Source organism: Bos indicus, chromosome 5, assembly GCF_029378745.1.
Source record: "Bos indicus isolate NIAB-ARS_2022 breed Sahiwal x Tharparkar chromosome 5, NIAB-ARS_B.indTharparkar_mat_pri_1.0, whole genome shotgun sequence".
Lineage (NCBI taxonomy): Eukaryota > Metazoa > Chordata > Mammalia > Artiodactyla > Bovidae > Bos > Bos indicus.
Window position 1 is genome coordinate 83,529,357 of NC_091764.1, and position 24,390 is coordinate 83,553,746.

Here is a 24,390-nt window from a genome sequence, read left to right on the forward strand (position 1 = left end):
TCATTGTGTACAATCTAAACCAATACTATCTGCATTGTACAGTTGTATTACCAAATCATTCCCCACATTTTCTCTGAAAATTAAAAAGAAGAGTTAAGAGACAGTGGGCTTGGGGTACAAAGATTACCCTGAGGGACAGAAATGTGGGGGAATTATGCTCAATTTTATAAGATACATAGACCATGACCAAGGATATAAATGATAACCAAATATCTTAAATAATGTTGAATAGGTGTTGCTATAATTCCAACAGATAATGTAATTTTCAACCTAGCACAACATAATTAAATGTGAGGCTCTTTGGTAACATTCTTTTATATTCTAAGTAAGTACCCCAAGTTCCAAAAAATGTATTATTTGGACAACTATAATGTCTTATAAAAGTATTTGTAATTGTCACACAAAGATGTATAATCAAATTACATTGAAGTTGTCATAGAAAGAAAATATATATATTTATATCTACCTGGTGTAATGTATAGGGTATAGCAGATCATCTGTTGGAGAACTAAGGATAAATGTAAGTTCAGCAGGACCTTGGAAGTCTTGGCTGTTAACACTGGCAAAACTATCAGTTTTCCATTCCTAGTGATAAATTTTAATCCAAATAAATCCTGTTTGTTAGGGCACTAAAAAGCCTTGTCAGCTCAGAAGTTGAGAAGGCATGCATTGACTGGCAGTGTATTGATGCCACAAACCAGGCCAAAGTGCCAACATCTCATGTAATCTCATTTTCAAGCACAAAGTTAAGGCAAAGCCAAGTATGGCTCCAAGGGCCAGGCTTCTTCAACATAATTCATAGCATGGCCCTGGGCTTTGTGACCAGGCAAAGCCAAAGGTCAACATCACTTCTTTCTCCAAAACAGTGAGCCTTGAAGAGAGATGACAAGGAGGTCAGAATGGGAAAGGGAAGAGATAAACTTGATCAGAAGGGTTTCTTTGTGCCTTGGGTGAGACAAATAAAGAAGCAGAAAGTGGAAGAGAATTAATAGTGTGTTTAGTAAAAAGTGGAAAGGCTAAAATACCCTGGAACAGAGTCTTACCACTTTCTTTCCGAGTAACAGTCTGGATACACCAGTGTTATGGGCTCTGACTATTTACGCACCACCCCTGGAAGCCTGACCACAAGTTGCCCTTGCAAAGAAACAGAAACAAAAAATAGAATTCTTCCACTCTGAGGTGGCCTTCCTCTTCTCTTTGTGTGTCACTGAGTCTCAAACAGTAGATTTTGAAATCCATGGTTACTTGAGGAATTTACATTTTTAAAAGTGGGCAGATACAGGCAAAGTTGTAAGTGGGAATTTGGAAACAAATGAGTAGATTCTTCTTTCCCACAAGGTTACTCATGGTGGGGTGGGGCAGAATGGAGGGAAAACCTTCTGAAACTCCCAAGTAGCATTTGACATGGGGAAATGTTAAAACTCAATGTCAGAGTGACTCCTTGTTCTTGTCCCTTAAAATCTGTTGATTTCAGTGATGTCATAATCTCATGAGGCCAGTCACAGGCCAGTCTTCCCACTCTCTCCATCCTCTTTGCCCCAACCATATGTTGCCCCATCCTACACCTACACCGCCCTGCCTGGCTCCCATTCCACTCTCCTCCCACCAGAAACGTGTTATACATATTAGTTCTTATTCCCCACAAGACAAAATCATTGCACTAGTTCTTCTACATCATGTCTTCAAATCCTGACACAAGTCCTAAAGGATAGGTATTATTATCCCCATTTTCAGAGAGAGGAAAAGCTGGAATTCAGAAAGAAAATGGACTGCCTCCAGAACCCCTGCCTTTTCAGTCACAGCCTGCTTTACTGAGTCGCTGCTCATCTAAGTGTTCTCTCATTTGGGAAATGTCTTGAGTGGTTTCTCCTTAGTAAGTGTTAACATGAAGTCTAGGATGGCAGAAGCCACTTCACATTTTACCTGAATATTCCTTACCTGACATTGCAAAAATTGACGCAATGGCAGAAAACTTTTTTTTCCTCTGCATCCGCATTGTAGCCTCTACATTTATTCAGCTAGCAGCTATTGAAAGCCTGCTGTATGCCAGATACTGATCTGGGCTCTAAGAACAAGTCAGACAATCTTTGCTCTCCTAGAATTTGCATTTTATCACTGGAAACTGACAAATAACTATGTCAGGGAAGCCATATTAGGGAATGATGAGGAAAACCACATGATCATCTTAGTAGAGGCAAAAAAAAGCATTTGACAGAATTCAACATTCATGATAAAAACTGACATCAAAGTGGGTATAGAGGGAACATATCTCAACATAATAAAGGCCACTTACAGCCAACCCACAGCCAACATTATACTCAATAATGAAAAGCTGAATGCTTTCCTGCTAAATTCAGGAACATGACAAGAATGCCCACTCTCACTGCTTCTATTTAACATAGTAATGGAAGTCCTAGCCACGGCGGTCAGGCAAGAAAAAGAAATAAAAGCTATCCAAATTGGAAAGCAAAGGTAAAACTATCATTATTTGCAGGTGACATGATCCTCTATATAAACAACCCTAAAAGTCTCCATCCCCAAACTATTAGAACTAATAAATGAATTCAGCAAGGTTGCAAGATACAAGATTAATATACAGAAATATGTTGCATTTCTATCACTAAAAATTAAATATCAGAACAAGAAAGTTTTAAAAAACATGTTTACAATTGCATCAAAAAAAAAAAAATTGCTATACCTAGGAATAAACTAACCAAAGAGGTGAAAGACCTACACTCTGAAAACTATAAAACCCCGATGAAGGAAACTGAAGATGATTCCACAGTCATGGAAGGATATCCTGTGCTCTTGGATTGGAAGAATTAATATTATTAAAATGGCCATACTACCCAAAGCAGTCTACAGATTTAACACATTCCATATCAAAATACCCAGGACATTTTTCACAGAACTAGAACAAATAATCCTAAAATTTATATGGGACCACAAAACCCACATACCTCCAAAGCTGAAGATATGACCCTCCCAGTTCTCAGACTATAGTACAAAATTAAAAATGAAAGTACAGTAATTAAAACAGCATGGTATTAGTACAAAACCAGACATATAGACCAGTGTAACAAAGTGCCCAGAAATAAAATCATGTACCTATGGTCAACTGATCTATGACAAAGGAGATAAGAACATATAATGGAGAAAAGTCAGTCTCTTCAGCACGTGGTGCCATGAAAACTGGACCACTACATGAAAAACAATGAGATTAGAACATTCCTTTACACCATATACAAAAAACACTCAAAATGGTTTACCTAAATGTAAGATCTGAAATCACAAAAGTCCTAGGAGAGAACATAGGCGGAACACTCTTGGACATAAATTGTAGCAATATTTTCTTGGATCAGTCTCCTAAGGCAAAAGAAATAAATTCAAAAATAAACAAATGAGACTTAATTAAACCGATGGGGAAAAGCAAAGAAAGCTGAAGTAGTAGAGGGATGGAGGTATATTCTACTGGAGTGAGTGAGCAAGCCGTGGAGAGAGCTGGGAATCAGCAAGTCCCTGACAGCTATGGACTGAGCATGAGGGAGGGACAGCAGGGTGGCCCACTTGACAAGAGCTAATGAGGAAAGCGGATGACTGTCAAGGGTATAGGAGAGGAGAGGGCAGAGATTGGATCATGCTGGGAAAGGAGTTTATATTTTTGCTAGGAAATTTTATCCTAAAAAATTATCAATGATTTCACTTTCTGCTTCAACATTGTCAATTATCTCATGCACCAAATTCACTCCTGACAAGGAAATGGGGAGCACACACTAGAGTTAATAGTTCAATTCATAGAACATTCACAGGCTGGTTGGTAGGTTCAAACTGTTCCTAACCACTCAGGCAGAACGTAGGGAGTAAAGAGAGAACTTAAGATCGTAATCCAAAAGAATCCTTTTCGCTTTATTCTTTATCCATAAACACACCCTGGATAAATCTTTCTGCCTTGTGTGGTTATACCCTAAGTATGTGCATGCTTGGTTGCTCAGTCGTGTCCAAGTCTTTGCAACTCTGTGGACTATAGCTCACCAGGCTCCTCTGGCCATGGAATTCTCCAGGCAAGAATACTGGAGTGGGTTGCCATGCCCTCCTCCAGGGGATCTTCTCGACCTAGGGATTGAACTCTTAGATCTTCTGCATTAGAAGGTGGGGTCTTTACCACTACTAGCACCGCCTGGGAAGCCCAGTTATATATGTAGCTGCACGTTTCTGGGTGTATTCTGTCCTTCTGTAACTCTTTTTAAAACCGTCCCATTAAATATCCCCTCTGTATGGGTCTCAGATCAGCAACAGTTAGCAAAAACCGATGCCGAGCTAGCCCACTTTACCTGGACTGCTTGTCCTGTAGCTTCTTTGCCATCGTTTCTAGGGCATCCTGCCCCTCTGGCCACCTCCAGCAGGCAATGGCCTCATGGCCCGTAACTGGAGGCAATGAACAGGGTTGGTACCTACTCCAACACCACTTGTCCCATCTGAGGGCACTGCCATCCAGTTTTTGGCAGTACCCACCCAGAGCTAGCACAAACCCCCTAAGTTAGAGAGCACGGTCCCCATCAAGACTGCCCGGACTTCAGATGCCAACTGTGCTTTGGGTGTCCCCAGGACCCACACTTCCAACAGCCTACATATAAGTTCAAGGGTACCCATGACCCCCTCAGGCTCAATAACTGAACTAAAACAATGCACAGCATTCAGGAAAACACTGTATTCATGATTAGTTTTATTATAAAGGGTACAAATCAGGAGAGCCAACAAAATGACGAAATCTGGACAAGGTCTGGGAGGGAACGCAGGGCTTCCGTGCCCTCTCCCCGTAGACTGGAGTGCATTATCTAACCAGTACATCAGTGTGTTCACCAGCCAGGAGGCCTCAGTGTGCAGTGTTTTTAGTAGGCTTTCGTAACATGGGCCTGATAGACTGAATCATGGCCACATATGGATACTTGAACTTGGTCTGCAGCCTCCCTCCCCTCTCCAGAGATGAGGCTGACTCAGAGTCCCAGCCCTCCAATTAGGAGTGCTTGGGCTTTCTTGTGCCTTGCCCCTGTCTTGAGGCTTTGTAGGGGCCCAGTGGGAGTCAACTCATTACCGTAAACTCAGGATTGATTCAGAGATCTTGTGAATAACAAAGACCTTCCCATGATTTGGGAAATTCCAAGAAAGCAGACTCTGGAACTCTAGCCCTCCAGGCTCCTCTGTCCATGGGCTTCTCCAGGCAAGGATACTGGAGTAGGTTGCCATTTCCTCCTCCAGGGAATCTTCCCAACCCAGGAATTGAACCCACATCTCTTACAACTCCTGCATTGGCAGGCAGGTTCTTCACCACTGTGCCACCTGGGAAGCAAAGAGTCAAACACGACTGAGCAATTGAGCATGCACACAGATTATACAAGAGAGTAGACTCTCCCATTAGGAATCAACCAGAAGCAGTCTTTTTCTTTGGTATGTAACTTGGCCCTAGCCAAGGAGAGGGACAGGCCTGAGAGTGGTCAGTGAGGAGGAAGGCAGTAGGGGTAGAAGCAAGTCAGAGGAGAGATGTGAGCTCAGAAATTGCCTTTACTGCTGGGGACAGGGGTGGGAGGCACATACATATAGCCGTATCCAAGATTTCAACTCTTAAGATGCGCACCACCTGAATGAGGAGACAGTTTAAAGTGAAAGTTGCTCGGTCATGTCCAACTCTTTGAGACCCCATGGCCACTACAGTCCATGGATTTCTCCAGGCCAGAATACTGTAGTGGGTAGCCTTTCCCTTCTCCAGGGGATCTTCCCAACCCAGGGACTGAACCCAGGTCTCCCTCATTGCGGGTGGATTCTTTACCAGCTGAGCCACAAGGGAAGCCCGACAGTTTAAAAGTCAGCCAGTATTCGGTATAAAACAGGACAGCATGTGAGTTCTCACCAACACAGAGCACCTGTGTGCAGCAGCCAGTCACCACCAGGCATCACAGTGCTTCATCCACAGGCTCCATCATGTGACAGAAATGATTTTTACATGTAGGCGTTGACTTCAGCATCTGTTTCAGTTTAAGTCTTGTGTCAGATTGATGTTCCATAAAAACAAATAATTAGGGAAATGTTTCAAAAGTGGAAACATGGGGACTTTCCTGGCAGCTCAGTGGTTAAGACTCCACACTTCCACTGCAGGGGTCACAGGTGTTATCACTGGTTGGGGAACTAGGATCCTGCATACTGCATGGTACAGCCAAGAAATTTTAAAAAAGGCGGGGGGAATGCATGAAGATGAATAAAACCTGAATAGCCTCAGTTGGGAAAATGGGGAGTGTATTTGTGAAAGTGTACAGAAATCAGACATACAATACCTGCTGTATGATCAGTGATTGTTTCCACATGGCCTTGTGTCCAACTGCTCTGTAACTATGGCTGCAGTTCCTGTTCACCAAGACCTGTGCCTTTTGTGACTGGGCATCTTATCATTGCAGCCAGCCGGGAGTCACTACTGAAAAAGAGCTGCCGTCCCCTGGAATTCCAGTACACCCTACTCTTCTGCCAGCCTCACTTGTGTCCTGGGCAGCCCATAGCTCGGCTATGTCATTTGAAGTTTCCCTTGTTCATCGCACTTGAGATTATCTTGTTTCTTGTCACACTTAACAGCAGCTGCCTGGCAGACTTATGTGTCATCACCTGCCGCCGTTAGGCTCCGTACATTCAGGGCTATGTTGTCCTTGGACCCAGTGGCCAGCTGTTGATGCTTTGACAGTCGAAGTCAAGCTGTGCACCATCCTGCATGCGTGCATGAAGTTAAGTCACTTCAGTCGTGCCGGACTCTTTGTGACCCTGTGGACTGTAGCCTGCCAGGTTCCTCTGTCCATGGGATTCTCCAGTCAAGAATGCTAGAGTGAGTTGCCATGCCCTCCTGCAGGGGATCTTCCCAACCCAGGTCTCTTGTATCTCTTGCATTTGGCTGGTGGGTTCTTTACCACTAGTGCCACCTGGAAGCCTATGCACCATCCTGCAGTTCTTCTAAGTCCCTGAGCCCGGTAGACGGTGGTCAGTGCTATACTCTTCAAGCTATCATCAAACTTAGAGTTCAGTCTCACGTTGACATCACATCCTGCTTGCCCCTATCCCAGAAAAACGTGTTGGTTTTGACCCAAGAGTTTTTTTATTCAGCCTCCTTCAATCCATATAATGCCCTTTGCAAAAAATTTAGTGAAAATATATTAGCTCATTGATGCTAATGAAAATGATCCAGGTGTAAGATTTCTTTTGTACAGCCTGGCACATCACCTTGGCCCAACTCTGAATTTGTTTTTAGGTCTCAGTGTTGTGCTATCCCCAGATAGACACTCCAGATCTTTTTTATTTTCTGTTTTTTTATTGAAGTGTAGTTGATTTACAATTTTGTTCTAATTTCTGTATTACAACAAAGTGACTCAACTGTACACATATATACATTCTTTTTTATGTTCTTTTCCATTATGGTTTGTCCCAGGAGACTGAATATACTTCCGTGTGCTGTTACAGTAGGACCTTGTTGTTTATCCGTTCTAAATGTAATTGTTTGCACCTACCAACCCCAAACTCCAGTCCATCCCTCTCCCTCCTCCTTGGCAACCACAGCCTGATCTGTGTCTGTGAATCTGTTTCTGTTCTCTAGATAGTTTCATTTGTACCATATTTTAGATTCCATATAAAAGTGGTATCATATGATGTTGTCTTTCTCTTTTTGACTTTCTTCTCTCAGTATGATAATCTCTAGTTGCATCTAGCTGTAAATGACATTAGTTTTATGGTTGAGCAAGATTCCATTTTATATAGGTACCACATCTTCTTTATCCATGTATTTGTTGATGGACGTTGAAGTTGTTTCTATATCTTGGCTATTGTAAATGGTGCTGCTGTGAACATAGGGGTACATGTATCTTTTTGAATTATAGGTTTTTCTCATGCCCGTAAGTGGAGTTGCTGGATCATTTGCTAGTTCTATTTTTAGTTTTCTGAGGAACTTTCACACTGTTTATCATAGTGGCTGTACCAACTTACATTCCCACCACAGTGTAGGAGGGTTCCCTTTTCTCAACATTTGTTATTTGTAGATTTTTTTAATGATGGTCATTCTGATTGGTGTGAGATGGTACCTCATTATAGTTTTAATCTGTAATCTCTCTAATAATTAGTAATGTTGACCATCTTGTGATGTGCCTATTGGACATCTGTATGTCTTCTTTGGAAAAATGTCTATTAAGGTCTTCTGCCCATCTTTCAGTTGGGTTGTTTGTTTCTTTGTTGTTGAGTTGTATGAGCTGTTTATGTATTTTGGAGACTAAGCTCTTGTCTGTTGCATCATTGGTAAATATTTCTCCCATTCCATAGGTTGTCTTTTCATTTTGCTATGGTTTCCTTTGCTGTGCAAAAGCTTGTACGTTTGATTAGGTCCCATTTGTTTGTTTTTGTTTTTAATTCTATTGTGCTTAGAGACTTACCTATGAAAAGCCACTCCAGATCTTGATTGCGACCATGCTGAAGCTCTTCATGAGAGATTTTTTAAACAATTCAGGGACTGATAGGCCAATGATGATGAAAACTAAAGGAACAAATTTGGAGTTTTTTAGAAGTTCATTGGCATCAAAGAGAGATTTCAGGGACTTATTAATATCCATCCACTTTAAAAAAAGAAAGAGAATGGGAAATAATGAAATGAGCCAGGCAGGCATGGACAACTCCCATGAGAATGTATCAAAACCCACTTTTATAGGCAATTTACAAGCGACCTAAATATGACTTCATGGTAGATAATATCTCACAAGTATCCTTTCAGCAATTTGTATACATAAATGCAATTGTCTTTTTATATGTAATTCTGTTTATTTAAGCTGAGCTGTGTCTTCGTTGCTCCATGCAGGCTTTCTCTAGTTTCAGTGTGCAGGGGCTGCTCTTCGTTGCAGTGTGTGGGCTTCTCATGCGGTCTCTTGTTGCCGAGCACAGGCTCTAGATGCGTGGGCTTCGGTAGCTGTGGTGCACAGGCTCAGTTGCTCTGGGGCATGTGGAATCTTCCCCGACCAGGGATCAAACCCGTGTCTCCTGTTAGCAGGCAGATCCTTCACCATTGAGCCACCAGGGAAGCCTCATAAATGCAATTTTCTTATCTCCAGGCTGCCCAGATATGGAACTCTTTCATTCTCCTAACGGATTGGTCCAGATACTGTAAATGATAGTCTGCGTTTTCATGGAAACAAGAGGGACCATAGTTTTGATGGGAACAATTCTGGTTATGCCATTGTCTCTGCAGAATTTTTAATAACACTCCTTTCAAGCCCAAATGTGTCCCTATTTGGCCTACAAATTGATTACTCAATATGTACAGGAATACAGTTAAGGATTTTTGTTAAGGTTCATCCAGTACTTAGCGATGATATTACTGGTTAGGTCTTGAATTATTTAAAGTGGTTATTCTCAGACTGTAGTATACATTGGCATCACCCAGAGGCCTTGTTAAAGCATAGATTACTGGGCCCCAACCTTAGAGCACCTGATTCTGCAGGTCGGGTTGTGGCCTGAGAATCTGCACTTCTGTTTCCCATTCGATGTTAACGCTGCTAGCCCAGGACAGACACACTTAAGGACCACTAACTCTTTTCCTTTGCTTTGGTAGTATTTTGAAGACAAGGAAAAAGACTTGACAATAAACCAAGCAAGTTAAAAGCACAATTTGATAAAATGTCTTAATATTATAGGCTAGTATAAGAACGTCAGCTGGTGAGCTGGCCAACTGCAGACTCAGTCTGATCAGATTATGACAGGTGAAGCCCTGCAGGGATACCCATGTGCTGGATCATTATTGCTTTTGTGTGTGATTTTGAGATTTGGTGACAATTCATTATATAGCTTACTTTAGTGGGGGGAAAAAGGACTTTTTTTTTTTAATTCCAGAGGAGGAATTTAAGTGGTCTTTTCAAAGATTTACTCATTTTTTTGTTTGTTTCAGACAAAGCCTATATGTGCTGTGTATATACATATGCGGTGCTCAGTCACTGCAGTTGTGTCTGACTCTTTTTGACCCCGTGGACTGTAGCCCACCAGGCTCTCTGTCCAGGGGGTTCTCCAGGCAGAAATACTAGAGTGGGTTGCTGTACCCTCCTTCAGGGGATCTTCCTGACCCAGGGATCGAACCCACATCTTCTACATTGCAGGCGGATTCTTTACCGCTGAGCCACTGGGGAAGCCCATATATATATATACATATGTGATACATGTATATGAGGAATGAAAGACAGTGAAGTTCAAACAGTAACAGATGGAGTTACTAAAACAGATTTCAATTCCATTTTTTATTATGTTGCCTTTGACTCTTGTGTAAAAGAATTTCTGGGAGTGTTTTTTCTCTAGGTTTTCTGTATAGACATTTTATATGTGTGTCTCCATAAAACTTCCCCTGAGCTCTACTTATAAATGGACTATTATTTTTTTAAATAAATGTATTATTCTTAATTCATATTAAATCATGTACAGTGGAAATCAGATGATATTTGAGCAAAGTTTCTGGAGCGTCCTGTCAAAATATCAGAAAAAGGTGCTTTGATCTACATTTTACTGCTTATGTCACTACTTTCTATTCAGCATTTTTCTGTAACATTGTGCAAAACCCCAGACTTTTTAACCAACACATCAAAGAAATCCCTGACCTTAAAAGTCTCTTGGCTTAAGGAGATGTCACCAACTGAATTTTTAGTTTACAGCGTTCATAGGTTAAGCTTTTTTCCTGAATCTTTGTTGTTCTGTATTTATGTATGTACTCTGGATATTACTCTCCTCAATTACGGCAAGAGAAGTATGTTTAGATTCAGATCATCCGGTTCTTTAAAATCAAAAAAGAAAAGTCAGTAATGAAAAAAAAAATGGCACCTATATAAACCCTGTAAACTAAGAATTCACTTGGTGACATCTCCTGAAGTTGATGTAGTGGGTGGGCCAAAAAGTTTTTTGGGGAATTTTGTATGATGTTACAGAAAAATCCACACAAAATTTTTGGCCAGCTCAGTATCAGGAGTTGTCACCTTGGTTCTGGCGTGATCTTCTGGTTTGTGACTTGGAATTAGTGGTTTAATTTAAACTATCTTTAAGGCTTCCTCCATCTCTGTTAGTAAGAGACGTTCTAGTAGTGTATTAATGTTTAACAACCAGTTTGGGGGTACCAGGAGTGCCATGGTAGTAGCATTGCCCATTTCCCTGGTGTAATTACTCCCGCCATGGCTGATTTCAGGCTGCCAATGTGGTGTCACTGATCTCAGAGACGGGCACAATGGCACAACACAGCTCTCTCCTGTGGGAGAACAGCTGTGAGGTTCCGACCCAATAATCCATGTAGGGGCTGAACTGTCCAGCCTACCTATCACATTAATCATGCAAACCAAATATTGTGAGCTCTTTGAATGAAGTCTTATCCTCCAGGAAAGGTGTTGCCTGTCAAGTATGCATTTCCAAACACTCAGTGGCTGCCTTCAAAGCCCCCCTGGGGGCTGACAGTATTGTGGAAGCACTTCCCTGTGCTCTACTCCTGCCCACCCCCTTGCCAAAGCCCCCAAGAATGCCCACCTGGAGATGGTGCTCTCCGAATGGAAGTCTCGTATGTCTGTTCTTCATGCAGCAGCCAAAATGTTCTGTTTAACTTGATTTGTGTGTGTGTGTGTGTGTGCGTGTGTGTGTGTTGAATGCATGTGTATGTGTGTATGTGTTTGCTGCAAACCAGGAAATGCCATTCCACTGTTGGGAGTCGAAATTCTCCTTGACTCCCACTGCTCCAGGCCTCTCCGTACTGATCCCTGTCTACCTCTGGCACCTTCTCTCCTACTTCTCTCTCTCTCCCTTGGTAGCACACTCTAGTTTTGTTTGTTTGTTTTTGTTCTCCAGATATGCCAGCCTCATTTCGAGCCTTGGGGCCTTTGCATGACTGTTCCTTCTGCCTGAAACTCTGTCCCTTTAGTTCAGAGCACCCTTGACAGCCAGTTCAATCCACAGTAGCCCCCTCCTCTCTAAAGATAACGCTTCAAACCACGATTTTATTCATAGTACTTAACCTTTATCTGAAATTATTTTCATTTGTTATCGTCTTCATCCCCTTATTCACCTTTCATTAGAATGGAAATGGGTCCTTTCTGAGCTGCTTATTTGCTTTACCCAGAGCTTGGAACCGTATTGACTACGTGGCTGCTGCTGCTGCTGCTGCTAAGTCACCTCAGTTGTGTCCAACTCTGTGCGACCCCATAGATGGCAGCCCACCAGGCTCCTCCATCCCTGGGATTCTCCAGGCAAGAACACTGGAGTGGCAACACTGGGTTGCCATTTCCTTCTCCAGTGCATGAAAGTGAAAAGTGAAAGTGAAATCGCTCAGTCCTGTCCAACTCTAGCGACCCCATGGACTGCAGCCTACGAGGCTCCTCCGTCCATGGGATTTTCCAGGCAAGAGTACTGGAGTGGGGTGTCATTGCCTTCTCCGTGACTACGTGGCAGGTGCTCATTAAAACATTTGAAGAAAGAGAGGAAGGAAGTCTTTTTGCTTTGGATTAATAAAGAACAAAAAGGAAGGGGAACCATTCATAATAATAATATCTTATTGAAAAATTCAGGTTACTATGTTTACTTATGTTCATTTGCACTGTATACAGGAACTCCTTATCATCCATCTGTTTTACCCACAATAGATATCAAGTGCCAAGGACATAGAAATGGAAGATGCAAGAAGACATCAGAAAGAAATACTGCCCTCTAAAGGGCTTATAAACTAAACACTTTATGAATTTCTTCTCTGTTTGATGATCCCATAACTAATCAGTAATATTAATTATATATGACATGATATTATGATATGATTATATTTTATTTATGGTATGATGATAATTCTCCCATAGCTATGATATTATTAAATACAATTATTATATAATAACTAGTTAGCTGTATGACTTAGATAGGGTTTCCCTGGTAGCTCAGCTGGTAAAGAATTCACCTGCAATGCAGGAGACCCCGGTTCAATTCCTGGGTTGGGAAGATCCCCTAGAGAAGGGATAGGCTACCCACTCCAGCAGTATTCTTGGGCTTCCCTGGTAGCTCAACTGGTAAATAATCCTCCTGCAATGCAGGAGACCTGGGTTCAATCCTGAGTTGGGGAGATCCCTTGGAGGAGGGCATGGCAACCCCCCGCCCCCCACAGTATTCTTGCCTGGAGAATTCCATGGACAGAGGAGCCTGGCGGACATGACTAAGCAACTGATTTCATTTTTTTTTTTAAACCAGCACCTAGATAGCTTTTTTTTTTTTTTTTAACCAATCTGGAAATGTTTAAGAACAGAAGTCTCAACCCATGAGTCTGAAACTTGAGTCTAGCACTTTTTCTGACATTTCTGTAAACATTGGTTGAACTGTTTTAACCCTCTTTGCAGCCGATGAGGTCCACACTCATCTGCTTTGCTCTGGCTCTGAAGATGAGGAAGCCACAGAAGGCGGGCATTCAGGCTTTCATTGCTACAGAAACTGAACCTGCCAGGCCATGAGCAGTGCCTTCCTGCACCCCCTGTGCTGGGCACAGGCCAGCCGCTCCCACCACGGTGGGGCTGCATATAAAACAAGGGGACTGTGAAACTGGACTGGTGTCCAGTCCCTCCCAGCTGAGACTTTTTGACTACCAGCCTGGGGCCCTGCCGAGATCAGTAGCCTGTTAAGTCATTTTCATTCCACCATCCCTCTTTCGGTGGTACTTCTGCTGGACCTACTTCTTTCACTGACCTTGGGAGCAGGGACTGGATAAAGTAGGCCTTGTCCCTGGAGGGCTCCCACGCCAGCAGCCCCCTGGAGGCCGGGCCATGGAAAGGGGTCAGGCAGGAGCCCCGCAGGGATGACAAGGTCTCTTGCTTTTCAGCCTTTGTTAAATGCCTCTAAGGGACAGATTCCTGCCTCTGTGCAGTCTGTTCAGCAGTCCAGGGATCTTTGACGTTTGTACCTTGCTTTGTAAGGTTCGGGGCTTCCCAGGTGGTGCTAGTGGTAAAGAATCCTCCTGCCAAAGCCAGGAGATGCAAGAGACTCGAGTTCGATCCCTGGGTTGGGAAGATCCTCTGGAGAAGGAAGTGGCAACCCACTCCAGTATTCTTGCTTAGAAAATCCCATGGACAGAGGAGCCTGGCGGGCTACAGTCCACGAGGTTGCAAAGAGTCAGACGTGACTGAGCACACATACATCTACATCTCCACCTTCTAAGATTCAAAGCACTTTCACATACATAATGCAAACATGATGTCCACACATTTAGATTTGTAAAATATTTCAGAGTTTGAACATGACACCGTAAAGGAGTTTGTTGCTTTACAAAAACTTTCAGTACAGATTTGCCTTGAATAACTAACATATTTTAAATTTCTCAAGCCACCCAAGTAGGGTACTCTGCCACAGTTTCAGGAACTCAGTTGCAGAACGAAGATACAGAACAGAATAAACAGAGACAGAAGGAAGATACAGTTAATAAAGGGTGGCAAATGAATCTTCCAGTCCTGGAATGTGCTATTTTTCTAACACAGCAAAAATTTTACTCTTATTCTCTCCCTTTTTTTTAGAATTAGTTGACAAGGTTTTCATTTATTTATCAATCCAAGAATAGCGTTTTAGCTTCAAAGGACACAGCTGGATCCTTTCTTTCACCGACAGTCCCTGGTGTTTGTCAGACAAGAGTGTGTTTCCCAGCTCATCCTTCCTTCCTTTTAACCCAGGGTCTGTGTGCAAACCCCTGTGAGAATCAGCCTTTTTGTTGTCCAGATTAAGCAACTCTGGTCACATGCAAATGGGGTGTTCACTAGGAACAAAGCTAGAAGTCCAAATGCCAGTGTTGTGGGTGTTCCTTAAGGGTTTGAGACAACGTCTCACCTGCCAGCAAGGCCACCATATTGGTCGGAGGGTGGGAGGCCCGCCATGCCCCTCCTTCATGGAGCAGAGGCTGGGATGGGCTATATGAAGCATTTGCCATTAACCCACATGATTACTTTGACTTCAGAAGTAATCATATGATTATTTTGACTTTCAGAAAGAATCCTTGTTCCAGATTATTGGCCTTGGTCTGTGAAGTTCCAGGAAAGCAGGAATAGTGTCTTTCCCTCAGGGACCTTCCAGTGAGTAGATAGTATTAGCATTGCTGGTGTTCCTTTTGAGAGCCATTTCTGCGAACATCTTCAAACCAGAAGTGCCAAGAGAGGAGTGTAGTGGGTCACACTGAGGTTTTGGGCAGATGGTTATGCTCCTCAGCCTAGGAGGCATCACATACGGTTTTAGAATAGAAAGTGCAGTGTAAATTTAAGGCTTAGGAGAGGATGGTAACCAAGAAAAACCTTTGCAAATGGTCTTGTGACAGCATGTTTTAAGCATAGAGAGCCTGGAAGTGGAGGTGAAGATACGCATACAATGGTTCATCAATATTCCAGTACAACACAGTACAATGGTACGTTCAGCGTCGTACCTCTCATTAGCAATATTTCAGAGCACTCTGCAAAATTGCAGCGAATGTCAAGGGTCAGTCAATGTATTTCCACAGTATCTGCATCTACATTTCTGATTTAATGCCTAAAGCTTTTATTTCTGATTTTCAATAAATAAATCTTTAGCCTACCCGAGAAGAAATATCAGAGGAATTCAGGTTATAAAATGTATTCTCACTGTGCTGCATGCTTAGTCGCTCAGTCATGTGTGACTCTTTGTGACCCTTTGGACTGTAGCCTGCCAGGCTCCTCTGTCCATGGGATTCTCCAGGGAAGAATACTGGAGTGGGTTGCCATTTTCTTCCTCCAGGAGATCTTCCCAATCCAGGGATCAAACCCGTGTTTCCTGTGTCTCCTGCTTTGTAGGTGGATTCTTTACCCACTGAGCCTTTGGGTAGTCTCTGTTTTCTGTGGCAAGTTCAGAAGCTAAGCATTGGCATCTCTATTGGACATGGAGAAGTAGTCCAGGGTAGTGAAAAGAGTACAAGATTTCCAGTCACCTAGGGTGGAGGCCAAAGCGTGGCCCAGCCATTTACCACCAGTCTGTGGCCTTGGCCAGTAACTAATCCTCTTCCTGTCTCAGTGCTGTCTTCTGTAAAATGGGGCTGGCAACAGTCTCAACCTTATGGAATTTTTGTGGGTATTGGCCATAGCATGACTTAAGTGGCTGACACTTGCCAAGCAGCTAAAAATGGGATTATTACCATGATACAGAACTACAGTGCTTGTATTCTCTTTAACTTACATGCAGGCAACTTTTTTTTTCACATTTTTTTGAAAGTGAAGTATAGTTGATGAGATGGCTGGATGGTATCACTGACTTGATGGACCTGAGTTTGAATGAACTCCGGGAGTTAGTGATGATCCAGGAGGCCTGGCGTGCTGCAATTCCTGGGGTCACAAAGAGTCGGACATGACTGAGCAACTGAACTGAACTGAACTAATTTACAGTGTTTCAGTTATACAGCAAAGTGATTCAGTTATATGTATATATATAGAGAGAGGAGAAGGCAATGGCAACCCACTCCAGTGTTCTTGCCTGGAGAATCCCAGGGACGGGGGAGCCTGGTGGGCTGCCGTCTCTGGGGTCGCACAGAGTCGGACACGACTGAAGCGACTTAGCAGCATAGAGAGAGAGATGTATGTATGTATTGTTTTCAGATTCTTTTCCATTATAGATTATTGTAAGGTATCAAATACAGTTCCCTGTGCTATACAGTAGGTCCTTATTGTTTATCTGTCTTATATATAGCAGCACATATTTGTTAATTCAAAACTCCCAATTTGTCCCAGGCAACATTTAATGTGTACCTAATACACATTAAAGAGACATAAGACAGTTTCTCCAATGCTTGGCTCACTGAACTCAATCTTATTCTACTTTTCAATCTCATTGTGATACGGAGAGAAATCATTACAGTCTTTATGTTTTCTTGAGCCTGTCATCGATTAAACATCAGCAGGGCTAGGTTACATTATGTAAGAGCTGTTCCACTACATTAAGTGGAAGGACTTGTCCAGAGGTGGAAATCAAGTACAGAGGAACAGCTGTGAGACCTCAAGGAAACCTAAACTTTCTAGGATTCAGACTGGGCATCTGTAACATGCTGAGCTTGGCTTATGTGGTTTCGAGGTTGCTTCTAGCCTAAATGCTGTGTTTCTGTTTGCTCAGTTGGCAAGCTTAGGTCTTGTCTCAGCAATTTGATTTTTAAAGTTTTGAATTCATAACTCATGGAATGATGAGTTGGAAGAGACATAGAGACCACCCAGGGTAACATTCTGGTTTTACAGATGAGGAAACTTGGATTCAGAGACTAAGGCTCCCCACCCTCCTTCTATCACATAGTTCATTTTTGGTTGAACTGAAATCAGAACTCAGGTGTCCTGACTCCTAGATCAGTGCTCTTTCCTTGATATTGTGTGGCCTCTTTCCTGAAAATGGGGTATCACATTTAAGAACAAATTATAAAGACAGCACAGATAAGCTCTGACTGACTCTGACAACCCAATCATTTACTGAATAACTACAAAATTAAATAAAGCAAATTGATCTGACTGTTAAAAGGACTATTTGAAAGGTTTTCACGCTCCTATCTATCCATCTTCTGGTCTTCTAGGAAGATGCATTATTATGAAAATTTAGGGATAGCAGGAGGATCATGGCTGCCATGCTCTCTGTCCCTTCATCTCTGGGAGTTGCATTTTGGTACCTTTGAAAAGCGTTGGCTTTCCACTCACCAAGTTTCTAGGATTGTACATTGTAACCTCAGAATCTAACAATCTGTAAATTCCCAATTTTATACTACCCTGCGGTCAAACATATTCATTCCTGGTGAATCAAAGAAATGATGTCATATTGACTAACCACAGTCACCATTGGAATCTGCTAATCATGAGCATGATCACAGGATGGACATAACCTACGTGAGTAACCAAGAAATAACAAATCAAATCACACTGCTTTGTTAGATGGCGGACACAGCCAACACGGCAAATGAGTGGTGTCTTGTTAACCAGCCAGTGTTCTGGGTGTCTGTCCTGTGGTTCTGGCTCAGATTAAAGTCCAGGGTTTCCTTTCTCACCCTGCTCAGGCTGAGCCTCCTGTGGAAGCTGCTCCTTGTGACACTGGAGCAGAGAGAGGAAGCTTGGGGTATTTCATTGGAAACCACTCTCTGTGAAAAGCCACGTGCAGCATTTATTCTAAGAACTTGTTTGGATTTGAGTTACTTTTGGTGAAAAGAATACACTTTCTGTACTAGAAGAAATCAGTTGTGAACATTTATTTTTAAAAGGCTGGCTTTTTTTGTAGAAAGAGGACAAACGATAATCAATTTAGGGTGCTTATTTTTTGCTATTTTAGTGAGATGCAAGGCATTCAAGTCAGGTTCCTAAAAATTAAGAAAAGGAAAGAAAGCATTCAGTATTGAAAAAAAAGCTTAATGACACATTATATTTTAGTTTTAGATTATAGTCAGTTGGTATACAGAGAAAAAGAGGACTGAAACAGGATAAAATGAGTAGAGAAAAGGCTGAGAACCAAGCAAACATACACAAAGAAAGAGGCAGTGAAAGGAAGAAAGATGAGAGAAACCAGACAGTTAGAAGAGAGAATGATTTTGGGGAACTTAGGAGAAAGGACAGTGGAGCCAGGTGACTTTCCTCCCCAACACTTTAGTCCAATTTGTCGTTGTTTTCACCATCTTTGATTGAAGTCTTATCCTCCACCTAGACTATTACTATCAATTCCACCAGCGTAAGAATCACACTGGGTTTGGCTCCCTATTGTTCTCCCGGTGCCTAGCACAGACAGGGTCAACAAGGAAGAATTAGTCAATGAATGCATGAACAAAGGAACAAGTGAAGAAAGAATGTGTAAGGAAAAGAGTCCCGTGGCCCAACCGGCTGGGGCAGCAGTCCCCTGAGAACTGCTTTTGTTTCCTCAAAAGCAAGAGCCTGTGGACTGAGCTGACCTGGCCCCTGAGATACCTATGATAGCAATTTCTTTGGAGGCAGTTTCCATCTCACTCATGTTGTCTTTGCTAAGGATTGTTGTTGTTCAGTCGCTCAGTCGTGTCCAACCCTTTGCAATCCCATGGACTGCAACATGCCAAGCTTCCCTGTCTTCCACTGTGTCCTGGAGTTTGCTCAAACTCATGTCATTGAGTTGATGATGCCATCTATCCATCTCATCCTCTATTGCCAACTTCTCCTGCACTCAATCTTTCCTACCATCGCGGTCTTTTCCAGTGAGCTAAGTATTAGAACAGTGTTTTGTCTCTGTTTATCTAGGAAATGTTCTAAAAGCTGAGGTTTTCGCCATCTCCATCATGTCTCCTGGTACCTCCTCAGCCCAGATCCAGCCAGCCATCTGAGGCTGTCAAACCTTTGTGTTCCATCCTGAGCTTCCTAGGTGGCACTAGTGGTAAAGAATCCGCCTGCCAATGCAGGAGACGCAAGAGACTCGGGTTTGATCCCTGGATCTGGAAGATCCCCTGGAGAAGGAAATGGCAACTCACTCCAGTATTCTTGCCTGGGAAATCCCATGGGCAGAAGAGCCTGGTGGGCTACAGTCCATGGTGTCACAAAGAGTAGGACATGGCTGAGTGACTGAGCATACACATGCATACCATTTTAACTTTGATTTTTTTTTTTTTGGCTGCACTGGATCTTACTTGTAGCATGCGGGATCTTCAGTGTTCGTTGTGGCATACAGACTCTTTTTTTAGTTAAGGCATTTGGGAGCTTTTATTTGCAGTATCTGGGATCTAGTTCCCTGATCAGGGATTGAACCAGGGCCCTCTGCATTGTAAACATGGAGTCTTAGCCACTGAACCACCAGGGAAGCCCCATTTAATCCATTTTATGTGTAGAGTTTTGTGGCATTCAGTACATTCACATCATTATGCAAACATTCCTACTGTCTATCTCCAGAAATTTTTCATCTTCTCCAATTAAACTTCTCCAACTATACCCATGATATACTAACTCCCCAAATTCACTGATATTTTATCAGATTTCAAACTTTTTTACTCTAGTATTTTTATTTCCTGAAGTTATCCTACTTTATTATTATTCAACTTTCTGTCCACAGTCTCCTTTCTGGCCAGAAGGCCTAGATACAGACAGGTCTGGGTTGGGCTTCCAGCAAAATAATTTGCTAGCCTCAGTTCAGTTCAGTTCAGTCGCTCAGTCATGTCTGACTCTTTGCAACCCCATGGACTGCAGCACACCAGGCCTCCCTGTCCATCAGCAACTCCCAGCGTCTACTCAAACACATGTCCATTGAATCATGGATGCCATCCAACCATCTCATCCTCTCTTGTCCCCTTCTCCTCCCGCCTTCAGTCTTTCCCAGCGTCAGGGTCTTTTCCAGTGAGTCAGTTCTTTGTATCAGGTGGCCAAAGGATTGGAGTTTCAGCTTCAGCTTCAGTCCTTCCAATGAGTATTCAGGACTGATTTCCTTTAGGATGGACTGGTTGGATCTCCTTGCAGTCCAACTGACTCTCAAGAATCTCCAACACCACAGTTCAAAAACATCAATTCTTCAGCACTCAGCTTTCCTTATAGTCCAACTCTCCCATCCATACATGACTACTAGAAAAGCCATAGCTTTGACTATATGGACCTTGCCAGCAAAGTAATGTCTCTGCTTTTTAATATGCTGTCTAGGTTGGTCATAACTTTTCTTTCAAGGAGCAAGCGTCTTTTAATTTCATGGTTTCAGTCACCATCTGCAGTAATTTTGGAGCCCAAAAAATAAAGTCTCTCACTGTTTCCTCATCTATTTGCCATGAAGTGATGGGACCAGATGCCATGATCTCAATTTTCTGCAAGTTGAGTTTTAAGCCAACTTTTTCACTCTTCTCTTTCACTTTCATCAAGAGGCTCTTTAGTTCTTCTTTGCTTTCTGCCACAAGGGTGGTGTCATCTGCATATCTGAGGTTATTGATATTTCTCCCGGCAATCTTGATTCCAGCTTGTGCTTGCTAGCCTCAGTTTCTGCATTTGTAAAATTCAGATAAGATATAGTACAGTAGATAATACAGATTCTAAATAGATAAGAGAACTGGAGTTCACTGGATTGTCTGTTTATTAGCCATCCCTCCTACCAGTCCACAGATTAGTGTTCCTCACACCAGCCACTGCTCTGCTGACATACCTAGCTTCCTGATACCTTTGTCATTCTGATGCCCTTTCCGGGGGACACACCATCTTGTATCAGTCCAGCTCCTGGCCTCAGCTGCACACCCACCTGGGCTGTTGGTGAGCCCTGATCTCTGATGGAGTCATTCCAAGGTAGGGTCTCCCACTCCACCCGGCAAGCATTCAGTGGTCCCTATTTGGCTTCTCTTCCCCAGTGGCTCAGGTGGTAAAGAATCAGCCTGCAAGACAGGATACCTGGGTTCGATCCTGGGTCGGGAAGATCTCCTGTTGAAGGAAACGGCAACCCACTCCAGTATTCTTGCCTAGAGAATCCAATGGACAGAGGAGCCTGTTCATGGGGTTGCAAAGAATTGGACACAACTGAGCGACTAACACTTTCATTTTTCACTTTTCCCATTCCTTATGCCAGCCACTTCAGATCTTTCCTCTTCACTCCATCTCCCTACCCTGCCACTACCCTAGTGGTTCCCGTTAATCTTCTATGTCTCCATAGATCAGACTTCTTAAACTTTAGTGCACCTACAAATCATCCAGGCCCCCTAGGAGGTTCTGATTTCATAAGAGGTGGTGGGGTTGAAATCTGCTATTTTTACAAGCAACCCCAGGGAATTTTGATACGCAGACTACCCAGTCCACTTTTCATGGAGGGCTGTCCTAAGCCACAAGCTCCTTGAGAGCAGACATTTGTCTTACCTGATTTTCATCTTTAAATACTTGGCAATAGATGTTGAAGCACTAATCGAATGAATCTGGCTGTCTCTCTGCACTTCAGAATAAGTTACCATTCGCCTTTGAAATGCTAATTAGCTACAGCTGTTTAAATGCAGCTTAACTCTCTTGAATATTTTATCCTATCCTTTATCAGCCTTTTCCACTGCCATTGGGGGTCAGGAACCATAAAGAATGTGTTTTTCTCTGACTAACAACTACCAAAGAAACCAGCCAAAGGGCCAGATGAGATTTCGACAGAAGTGCCAAGGTGCGGAGGTTGGACGTTTCCCCTTTCCCTTTAGGGGGAGAAAGAACTCTTCTGGCTCTTGTGCTAGGCATCAGCTAGGCAGAGGTCTTTGCAGCCACTGCAGTGGGCTTTTCTGGAGTGGAAAGAATCTTAAGCAGGAAGGTCACTGCTAGGGATACTGGGAGAAGGTGATTTAAGGAAATAGGTAAATATAGACTGGGATTCCTGATCAGTGGCTAAAAGGCTTGTGTGCATGCTCAGTCACGTCTGACTCTGCAACCCCATGGACTGTAGCCTGTCAGGTTCCTCTTTCCATGGGATTCTCCAGGAAAAAATACAGGAGTGGGTTGCCATCCCCTCCTGTGTTGGATTCCAACCCAGGGATCAAACCTGGGTCTCTTGTATTCCAGGTGGATTCTTTACTGCTGAGCCACCACGGAAACCCAGACAAAAAGCTAACCTGCCTTCAAACCCTAGCTCTGCCAATTCCTAGTTTGTGATAAGGGTAATTAAACTCTTGGGACCACTCGATTCCTCATCTGTAAAATGGGAAACTTTCTTGAGGATTGAAAGATGGGATACAAGTAATTCACAGGGATTCTATGATGTTGGGCAATCAGGAAGAATTTTCAAGAGATGTGAGTATCTTGGTAACCATCTGTTTTTACCACAATGGAGGGAACACACACACACACACACACGTGCACTTACACACACACACCCCTACACTCTCAGTCAGCCTGGAAAAACAGAAGTAGCACCCACTGTTGCCCTCTGGGGAAGTCTAACTCTAAAACCCCATCTCCAGCTGTAATAAAATGTTTCCAAAAGGAGCAGACAGGGTAACCCAGGGCCATGCCCTCCCACTTCCCTCTTCCCCAGAGCCTGTCTTGGGGAAGTGGGAGGTAAATGGGCGTGGGCATCTGGAACTGAAACATGTCTTTTATCACCTTCTATTCTGCCACCCCTTTCTCCTCTGCGCCAGGGCAGGGATCGGGTAGGGAGGATAAACAGCTCAGGCCTTTACTGTTCCCACACACATTTGGATCTGCTCTTCTCAGCCTCCAAAGCCTAGCTCATCATTCATCAAGATTCACTAATTGCCTACAGGGTGCAGGATGCTGTCCTAAATGCTTTACCTGGGACCTCCCGGGGTAGACCATAGGAAATTCGTTCCAATATTTAAAATCTTCCCTCACCTCATGAAGACTAATGTGGAACCCTCACTTCATTCCCACCTTCAACCTCTCCCCACCCCTGGCCAGAAAAAGTACCTTTTGCTTTGAAAGTGCTAAGAAGGTTAATAATGTATTCAGTTGCTCAATCATGTCCGACTGTGTGCAACCCCATGAACTGTAGCCCACCAGGCTCCTCTGTCCATGGGATTTTCCAGGCAAGAATACTGGAGTGGCTTGCCATTTTCTTCTCCAGAATGTTAATAATAATGAACCCATCTAAACATTCTTTACATAACTTCAGGCTCCCTTCCATATGTATTCCCTTTAGGAGAAGAATTTGGACTGGTTTCCTCGGATGCGAGCCATGTCCCTTGTTAGCAGTGAAGGTGACAGCGAGCAAAATGAGGTTCGGAACCTGCAGGAGAAGCTGGAGTCAACCATGAGTCTGGTCAAACAGCTGTCCAGTCAGCTGGCAGAGCTCAAGGAGCAGGTGGGTGCCCTTCGGAGATGGAGCTGGGTGGTGGTGGCGGCGGGGGGCGGTGATGTGAAATCTTTCACCACTGTGAGTGGGAGAGACTGGAGAATCCTGGCAGTGAGATTGTTATCCATGGGATTGTAAATCACAGTAAAGAAACCCCACGCTGTTGTAAGAACCACCTCTTGGCAAGCAGAGGCTGCTTCTGCTTATCACACGCATCTTGTGTGACACTTCTTCTGTGGAACAGGGAAGGAAGGAACAAATACTGAAAGACAGGGGCCGCTTTGGACTTTTTGATAGAAAATCGTATATTCTGCCATCACAGCAATTATTAAGTTCATCAGAAAAGTAGATCGTCATCAGTATCTATCATTTCAGTGCTACACTCAACCCCTTCATCACGTAAGATTGTTAGCCTTAGTAAAAATAGTATCAAAAGTAACTGTGGTCGCTTTTAAAATGACTAAGGTGATGGCAGTGATGATATATGACAAGCAGGGGCTGCTTTAAAAGAACCATGGTTCCTCTTTCTTAACCACAGAGAGGGGTTTGCTGTGTTTCTCTGCCTATGGAAATTCACTTTTAAAGATACTTTCCCTTTTTCAATAAATATTCACTGGGAAATATTCACCCAAC

General features: G+C 43.1%; 1 protein-coding gene across 2 annotated transcripts in view; it reads left to right on the forward strand.

Annotated features, from left to right (window-relative positions):
- ITPR2 (inositol 1,4,5-trisphosphate receptor type 2) overlaps positions 1–24,390 on the forward strand; it is a 593,100-nt gene that overhangs the window by 564,018 nt on the left and 4,692 nt on the right. For both annotated transcript variants that reach the window (XM_070788589.1, XM_070788588.1), the window contains exon 56: positions 23,605–23,766. In XM_070788589.1, coding sequence (XP_070644690.1) covers positions 23,605–23,766 — 162 coding nt within the window. The remainder of the gene's footprint in view (positions 1–23,604; positions 23,767–24,390) is intronic.